The following is a 9,660-nucleotide window of genomic DNA, read 5'->3' as shown; positions in this document are numbered from 1 at the left end:
TTAAATATGTTAGCTTTGTCATCAAGTTATTTAAGCTGAATTAGTTAAGAACATACCCTTTTCTAAAATGGAGACAAGACCTAAATTCTTTTGGAGGGGAGCCCTAATTACATTTTCACCCATGGTATTTTTGCCCCATTTCACTCCCTTTAGTATCCACACATAAGACATGAATAGGCCACATACACATATACACATTCGTCAGCATATAAATGATTTAAAGCTACTACTGCTACTAGCATTGGTTTTAAATTGTCTTTATTAGGATGGAGATATGCTGGGCTAATTCTACTTTAACTGCCTCTATGAAAATCAACCTTCATTAACTACATTTGGTGCAGTGTCACACTGATGGGTTTTTCTAGTCCAAACAGGTGGAAGCAAATTAGGAAGTTCGCTCACAGTACATACAACCAACTTCTTGCCAAGACATTTATAGACTTTGACACAGTCATATAAAAATAACTTATAACAAGTAAGTCCACGATCTACCAAGCATTCTGCATCCTATATTCCTAGGCCAAACAAATCTCTCAGGTTTTACTAAGAGAGCAGGAAATCATCTTTCCAACTAGCGTGTTTAAAACTAACACTGTCATACTTTGCTGTTGGTAAAGTACAGTGTTGATAAATATTAAGCAACAAACTTGCAAGTAAACAGCTACCTTACATTACCGGACACAAGGCAGCTAAGCAGCTACTGCTAATTCTAACTTACAAGCCATAACACCTAGGGTGGGCGGCCAGTCTGTGGCAGACATGCCACACGTGGCACAGCAGATCAGGGAGACGACAAGCAATATGGTGTCAGCTTGGAAAGGGAGCACGAAGAGCAGAAGCAGGTGGGGCAGGGGAAGTGATCAAAGTGACACTCGTGGAGGGTGCACGGCTAATTTGTGGTATGCTTGCCAAAAAGGCTGGCCTCCACTGATCCAGGATATTCAATTTATCCTCCCAAGGTCTTCCTACAGGGAACTTTTTCTGGATTATAACAGAAAAGTTCTTATCTCTCTTCATTTACAAGTGTGATACCATTAAAGAATAAAAGTGCATCTGGACAAGAGCCAGCTGCTCACACCAATGAACAGACCATTAAAACACACAAATAATTTCACAAAAGAAAATAATTCCAGCCTTCCGTCTCTCCTGAACTAATTTAGCCTTTCAAGTGATAGCTAAATGCCTTTTGCTGTGCACTATATAACACTGATGCTCAGATAAGAGCAACTCTTGTAGGATGTGAATCTTTGTAACCCTTTAAAGAGACATTAGGGCTTGGATATGCCAAACAGCAAAAACAATACTACATTATTTCTTAACCACGGTTAAGGATTTGCTTCCTGATGCTACACACCAAGCAGGTCCAGGGAATTGGCTTTCTGTAAGTTGTCATATCAGTGTTCGCATGCACACATGTCCAACTGATACATCCGGTTATTCAGGAGTTGGGTTATTGAGAGCACTGCCTGTGTCAAATGGCAATCAGAAAATTATCTGGTTCATGGCCAGTGATGTGCAGCCACAACAAAAGACACAGCAAATGATGTTAGTTGCCTTTCATTAACAAAAAGCTAGATTTTGTGCCTCACTTAACTTGAGATTTAATAAAACAATTTCAGATTAACACAGGGAAAATCCCTACCTTCTCCATCACCTCTACCAGCCTCTACACACAGGCTGGTAGGTTTAAGTACAGCAGTCTTTTGGTTGCTTCAGTGAATGTTTGCAATTTAAGTGATGGGGAACAAAACAATCTTTTTGTGTTACCGAAGAATTCACCTGTTTTGAAAGGATAAATGAATGCACCTAGACAAAAGCAGCCCTCATCACATTATAAGATGTTGTTTCCTCCCCAGTCTGCTTTTCTCGGCTCTGTACGCTCTTTGTTTCACTTAGTGCATAAAACTTACTCACTCAAGAAGCCTATTTACAAACCACTTAGCTCTTCACACTAGATGAAACCCCAATTTCTGGCACAGAAGGAGCTGAATTAAGGCTCTCATACATAACTATTAGCAAATGCCACTTACAAATGAAAAATATTACTGTTGGAAGCAAATCCATAAATTCATCCTGACATACACACACACACTTGTTACAAACTGTTATTAATCAGTTCTAATCCAGTTATTTAGCAATATGTAGAATTAAAATATATATCAAACCTTTAAGTGTCCTTCTCCTGTAAGAAATTCAGAGTAGCCAGCATCAGTGGCTAGCAATCCCACAAATTGCATTGTTGGCCGCTGTTGAATAAATGCTTCTACGGCTTTATCCGTAACATGCTTTCTTCCAGAAATGTCCAAAGACACAAGGTTAGGCAAGATATCTTTTTGTTCTAGTAAACGGAGTGCTATATCTGATGTGAACTGTTTATCATCTGAAATATCAAGGTGATTCAGATACTTCAGTTCTCTTATGACATCCAAAATTTGCGTAGTAGTCATTTTCAAGCATTTCAGATGGTGCATGGTCAAAGATTTCAGTCGATCTTTGCAGGTGAGGAGTGCAGTTATGTCCGTGACAGAGGTATTGGATATATCTAGACTTTCTAACCTTGGAAGTGAAGCAACATCTGCTAAGTCTTCATTGTAGAAGAGAACATTGGTAATGCTCAAAGCACGAAGCCCAGACAACTGACTGAAGCACCTTTCATATGGGTCTTCCAAGGAGAGAGTTAATGAGTTCAAGACAAGGCACTGAAGGTTTTGCTGGATCCATTTATTGCTGCCAAGTCCTCTGATGATATCTGTAATTGTAATGTCTGCATTTACCCCCGTGGCATCAAGTTCTACTAACTTGTGATGGCAGAACGCTTTCCGGAAAGCCACCGCTGAGATTTTTGCTTTGCGGATACAAGCTCGTTTCAAGCGCATCTGGTTGCCTCGAAAAATCCCAACAGTCCCATCGTTTAGCAGCCCTGTTGAAAGACAGCAACAAATTCATGGTCAAACAGAGATTTTATTTGAGGGGAGGGGGAGGGCTACAAACCCATGTTTAATTAATCAGTTCAGACAAGGTATACCTACACATTCATTAGTGTGCAGCAGTTACTGCACATTTAGTTTAGTACTCACTTAATGAAGTACTAACAAAATGCACAGTAACTACAGTTACTGTACAGTAGTGACAGTACATGGGGTTTTTGTGACGCTTTCTGCGCAGTAGCAGGCCGGGCAAAAACCATGCTAATATGTTACTGCGCAGTGTTACTAGGCTACTGCATATTAAGCATCTCATGCAGACACACCCACAATGGAGTTATAATACAATGCATACAGAACCACTTAGACACAGTGCAAGTCCAGAAAGTTCAACTTGAAAGTCTGGACTTGAAATAAGATTCGACTAAACTCTGCACTTCACAGAACCTAACACTAATTGTGCTCATTTATGACTGGACCCAACTGAAAATTTGACAAAAATTAAAGTTGGCAAAATACCTTAATTTTTTTTTGTTTAAACACTTTTTGCTGACTTTCCTGTGTTTTGGATAATTCTATTTGCTAAAACACAAGTCTGGAGTTAGATATCAGAGATTCAGAACTACTTTACACCTTGCATTAACTAGTTTTAAGAATCAATCAGAATTCTAACGTGAACATTACATTGGATTAATACACTAAACAAAACTAATGAAGCCGTTTTCTACACGCAGGGAGAGATCAAATATGAGAAATAAACCTAGAAAGCATTAGAGGCCTGCAGTTCAGGTAGCGGAGGGTGACAAGAGGGAGTATAGCAAACATGTCATAGAATATGGCAGTCAGAAAAAGAGAAACATCCAACGTTGGCTAGTATATGCAGACATCGTATCACAGAGGAGGGAGTAACAATCCTCATCTCACCAAGCTATTGCAGGGAACTGGCTTATCAAGTTTACTTCCAGGGACATCACCTGAAACACACTGACATACTGGAAGGTGTTTTGAGATCTCTTATTTTTGTAATTCCAGCAGCTGATTGCTGCTTTACAGAAAGTCCTTTAGAGACATGACCTCTCCACTGCACTATAGCCACCACAGAGACTAACGCTCAAACCACCTCTCAGAATTCACAATCCACAGACATCCAGAGAAGGAAAAAGGGAGCTAAAAAAACTTGTGGTATTGAATAGTGAAATAAACATCTTGCCAGCACCATAGGGTATCTGGATTTTTAAAAAATTCCATCCGTCTATGAAATCATCATTTGTAGCTTTCAGTCATCAACTACGAAATCCCTCTGCAATGGGGAAAGATAGACACCAAGGCCACACCCACATGAGCATGGATATTTGTTTCCCTGGGAACACCTGTGCCACGCACCCTCTGGTGCGTGGCAGGCTATCCCAGGTGGGGTAAGGGAGGCTGGGGCCAGTACTGGACTGGCCTCAGAAGCCTTACCCACGGTCCAGGGGCTGCAGCAGCAGTGCTCGTAGCCTAAACAGCAGCTGGAGCATGGCTCCAGCAGGCCAGTTTCCAGTTTTGGGCGATGCATGCTGCCCCCATGTGCACCACTCCACATTTTTTGACCCCAGGATCTCCCACAGATCCTGCTACCTTACAGTGCAGAGAACGGCTGAATGTGCAGTGTGGCATGCCACAGATGTGTCTGCAGCACCACGTACTGGACAGCCACACTCATCTGGACATGGCCCAAGGTTTACAGATTTTTTAAGATAGAATCTTGTTTAACAAGACAAAAAGGGGAAAACAATGGTCTGATTAGAGGCTAAAAAGGAAGAAAGATGAAGAATATTTTGGTTAAGAAACAACTTTACAACTTCTCATTTTGGCTGAAATGTTCGCTCTGAAGTTTTCTGACCCTGCCCGTCTTCTCCATTCACCTGCTAAGTCCTGGCTACTGAGAGCTTCTAGTCTTAATGTCAAACAGGTCTCTCTGCTTTATTACTATCCAGTAACAATGGGACAAAATTAAGAACTTAGTATTTCTCTTCCAGCCTGCACTCACTTCTTGATTTTTTTTTAATTTTAATTCAGAATAGAGATGGAAGTGACCTATTAGGCCAAATCTATACCATAAATAGTGCAGTTTGGTCTGTAAATTAAAAAGTTTTCTAGTTTCTATAAATCTCTATACGAGCTACAGCTTCCTCTACTTCCCTGGGAGGCTACATTATACATTCAGAGTTCTCGCATTCAAGCTGTTTTTCTTGACATTATAGTCTAAAATTTTCCCTCATTCTACCCAGTGCAAATTCAAAACAAGGTGAAAGCCCCTCTCAAAATATTATGCTGACTGACTACACTTCAAATGTAACAAGATGGTTTTGACAGGTTTTTATAACATATTCCCTAGGTTGGATTTTTTTTTTTCCAGCAAGGAACTACATTTTATTCACACTGCTACTTGGGCAAAACACAAAGGAATGAGGGAGTTACTTTCATACAAATAACAAGATGGTTTAATATTTTACTTTACAGAAATATGGAGACACAAAGTAAGGCTGACAGAATTCAGTTTATTACTGTGGGAAAGATGCTGCTGACATTAATGATTAAGTATCCAAGCATCACCAACGATGGGATGAAATGAATCTGATAAACTAAGAGAAATAAGATGCCAAAGGACAAATTACTGAAGTCTAATTTAAAGAAACACTAAACTAAAGTCATTATTATGGGACAAAGGATTTGGTCCTGCTCTGAGAGCAGCTTCCTGTCTGTGAAGCAGCAAGCAGAAGTTGTGACAAAATGAGAAAAGCTGAAATCCCTCTTTTATTAGGAAGTTAAAAAATACAGTTCACATGGTTCCAGTGGCCACACTCTGCTAACACACACAGCAGGGTCCTGGCATCAGAGCTGCTACCAGTGCTAGCCCCCAAATCATTGCTTTACCATTAAATGCCATAGTCTGCAGTAGTCGATCAGCCACTTCTTGAGGAAATATTCCAGGCTCCTGCAGGCATAACGTTCCATCTTGTCTTTCTGTGCAGAACTTCTCAAGGCTGGCAGTCAGGAAATTTAAGCAAATGTCAAGTAAAGAATGTGGAGAGGCCTCCTCCTGTCATAAGCAAAAATACAATCAAATTAATAACAGTTTTAGGGCATGAACCATTAAGCCTGCATACAAACCGTCCTTGAACCTATCAGTATTCTGTGCTAGTCCAACTGTCACTGCAGCAGGAAAGCCTTACAAAATATTGCGGGGACACCTTATCACAGCAGATTCAATCTGAATCAGGAAATCTCTTGCTTTGCCTCCACAGAGGAATTGCATTAACATGTTAGGGAAGGGATGTCAAACTCAACCTGCCCCTGGGCTCAATCTGGACATGGCAGCAGGGTGAGCAGTGGCCGCGACAGTTAATGCAGCCACAACTTACCCCTGCCACTTACGTGTTGTCAACAGGGCACTGTGCCCCGCGTTTTGACAGCAGGCTCCATGCCCAAAATACCAGCTGCTCGATGAGCCCTGTGCGCCATACAACATAGTACTACACAGTCTGGGTCTGGTCTGCAGGCTACAAGTTTGACACCCCTGTGACAGGGGAATGGAACCACAAGGAAGGACACATGGAATATTTAAAAATGCATTATTCAAAATAGATGTGCTGAGTACCAACAATGAACAGTTTGGTCCAAAAATTAGTTGTTGTCTGAACTATTGTAATGTAAACTGAAAGTTAAGGTTAAAGTGAAGATCACTTTGAAACAGCATAGAATAAGATTAAATTCAAAATGCATGTGATTTTAAGGTTAATTTAAAATTAATAATGAAATTATGACAACTTGCATAGTAAGTCCAACTGATTTTATTAAATAAGATCTAAATGTAAGACTTCGTATCAATAAACCACCTTCACATTTTAATGAGCTGAAAGATAAGCTTCCTCCACAGGTGGTGCAATTGCCTACCCTGGAAACCTTCAAGAGGAGACTGGACGGTCACCTTACTGGGGTCATGTGACCCCCGTTATCTTTCCTGCCTGGTGCAGGGGGCTGGACCCACTGTTCTTCCAAGGTCCCTTCTGGCCTTACAAGCTATGAATCAATCTATGCTTTTTCTAGTTATGTATATAACAAAAATCAGGGAACCCGCAACCTTCACTCTAAAGGGAACTCAAGCTTTACAAGCGTCACAAACCACACTGAGTGCAATCTATGTTTTTTACAATCCCTTTTTTTGTATTTATGATAGAGAAAAGGCTACTGTTTACATCTTTCCAGAAGGTAAGTACTTTCAGTTTGTTACACAGGAAGGTTTTTCCCTTAATTCATTTTTTAGGTTAGCTAAAATGTGGAGAAGTTATCCTCCTCAATTTTACCAATTCATTCAGTTAAGAAACCAAGTGGGAGTAGAAAGAACAGGAAAACTTGTTTTCTTCCAAATTCTGAATACAATCCACTTGGGGGAAAATAAGCTACCCTATTTCTAACCATATAAAGGACATGGGAACAGATTTTCAAAGGTATTTTGGCACCTAAGGAGATGCCCAACTCAAAAAAGCACTTCAAAAACCTCCAGAAATTAGGCCCTTAATAACCCCAAACTGTCACTCAATTCATAAACCGCAGTTATTACATCCTTAGTATAATAAAATCTGTTAGTTTTAAGGGTATAATATTTTGATAAACTGACTCTTTTTCCTTATATACTTAGCAAACTTAAAACATTTTGTCATTAAACAAAAGCTATTTAAGATGTTGCCTTTTGCACATCAATCAAACTGTCCATCCAAATGCAACTTGACACAACACAAGGCAAAAATAAAGTTATTTGCCATTATTTAACACAGTAAGTGAAAAAGTTAGTCTTCAGGTGTAATAATGGCTTACTAGATGTATATTATACCAGGATGACACAGTGGTAGCAAAAGGAAGTACCAAACATACTGGAAAGGCTATACTGAGCTGCACATAAGAATGTTTTAATGATTAGGCTAAACAGTGAGAAGAAACTTCTCTTTTCAAAAGAATACAAATTCAAAACCATGATCAAAACTGACTATATAAATTAAGGTCTTCTGCCTGCTCATCTGAATCAGGACTACAATTGACTTCTTTTCCTCTGATTAAATTATGCCATCCTGCTTCACTCTGGCTAAAAACCAAGTGTCATGTCTCATTAATGTTCTATTTATACTGACAATTAAGTGACCAAGTGTGCATCTACATGTGCAATTAATGTGACTGAATAAATTCCTGCACAATTTGGGCCAAAGTACACTAACCCCAATATCACTATCTATGCATGTGTTTAAATGCAGTAATTTACACCACCATTGGACCAGTACCTGTGTTTGACAGGACTGTTCTACACTGGAGTAAATTAATCTATTGCATCCTAATTGCAGTGCACATGTAGACAATGACACTTTACTATGCCGTAAATTAGTCTACTGACCAGTAAAGAGCATGAGTAGATGCACCCAAAAGCTATTAGAGTACAAGATTAAAGAAACAAAAGTCTCTTGCGTTTTGTGCAGAAAGAAAGTTACAGTCCTTATAGTCTTGCTTCCAATTCTGGCCATCATTCTTTTTCCTTATTGTGCTACAGTGGCAATTCTCAACCAGGACGCTGCAACCCCCTGGAGTGCCTTGAGATCCTTTCAAGGACGCCACAAGGTGCCACATGTTAGAACATGATGTTAGGTCTGCAAACATCATGATGTTAGGTCTTCAACCATCATTCATAAGATAAACCCCAAGATTTAAAAAAGGAATCCCTACCATTCAAAAACATTTTACCCTGTTCAGGTCTTCGAGTTCTTTGCAAAAGAATTGCTCTACTATTTTTCTGTAGTCAAAAAACAAGTGAAAACTAAACGCTGGCATTTTCCAATGGTTGTTTTGAATCTACCCGGGGTGCCCCAAGTTGAGAAACACTGCGCCACATTGTTACAGAACGTTGTCCCTAATGTTGTGCTGCCTACAAGCAAACCAGGGAGTAAACCTCCAGATTTCCTTTGATCAATACATAACAGTAACTACTTAACATACTTCTTTAAATTAAATTCTATTGCCGAGTAATTGCCTACTGTTTTCAATCCAACTAATTCCATCAGCACAAGTAATGACTCACTCACATTATGAATCATCCTCAACATTAACAAAAAAGGAGGCAGAATGATTGGTACATGATCCCTCGTGCAATTTTGAAAATAATGGTATCAACTGTTGATGCATCTGACCCTACAGCAGAAATGTAATCTTGCCTTTAAAATGAGAGCTCTGAAGCATTCATCTTTCACATCCACTATTGCTTCATCTGCCTCAAGCGATCCTTTGGCATAAACACATTAGGATGCTGTCTTTTTCGTTTTGTTTTGTTTTTTAATGAAGTGGTAGAAGCAATGTTGACCATGCCCATTTTAAAGGACTTTTATGTTACCTTAATCCCATGTTTTACCAAATCACAGTTTTTACCTAAAAGACATTACAGTCTTAAAGTTCAAGTCCAAGAGTGGGAGCCAAGAAACTCCAAGTTATCATCCCTGTTCCCACAAACCTGCCCTGCAGCCTATGAGAAACAACTCAACCTTTGTGCCTCAGTTTCCCCAGAGAAAAAGTAGATTATTTTTATTTGCCTCACAGAGGTTTTATACTCTTTCTAGCATTTCAAATTTGCAACATTCTCTTATAAGATTCATACCATTACATCGTTTCATAGTTTCTAGGGTCGGAAGGGACCTGAGCAGATCATCGAGTCCGACCC

The 9,660-nt window shown here is 39.6% G+C and overlaps 1 protein-coding gene across 1 annotated transcript in view; it reads right to left on the bottom strand.

Annotated features, from left to right (window-relative positions):
* Positions 1-2,137: 2,137 nt before the first annotated feature.
* The window catches only part of LOC109307482 (protein zyg-11 homolog B-like), an 11,339-nt gene continuing 3,816 nt past the window's right edge, over positions 2,138-9,660 (bottom strand). The window contains exons 2-3 of the mRNA XM_019531442.1: positions 5,841-6,006; positions 2,138-2,920 (exon numbers count right to left, since the gene is read on the bottom strand). Coding sequence (XP_019386987.1) covers positions 2,160-2,920; positions 5,841-6,006 — 927 coding nt within the window. The 3' untranslated portion in view covers positions 2,138-2,159. The remainder of the gene's footprint in view (positions 2,921-5,840; positions 6,007-9,660) is intronic.

The sequence above is a fragment of the Crocodylus porosus genome, unplaced genomic scaffold (genome assembly GCF_001723895.1).
Source record: "Crocodylus porosus isolate Cpor-Errol unplaced genomic scaffold, CroPor_comp1, whole genome shotgun sequence".
Taxonomy (NCBI): domain Eukaryota; kingdom Metazoa; phylum Chordata; order Crocodylia; family Crocodylidae; genus Crocodylus; species Crocodylus porosus.
This window is presented reverse-complemented; position numbering and strand designations above follow the sequence as displayed.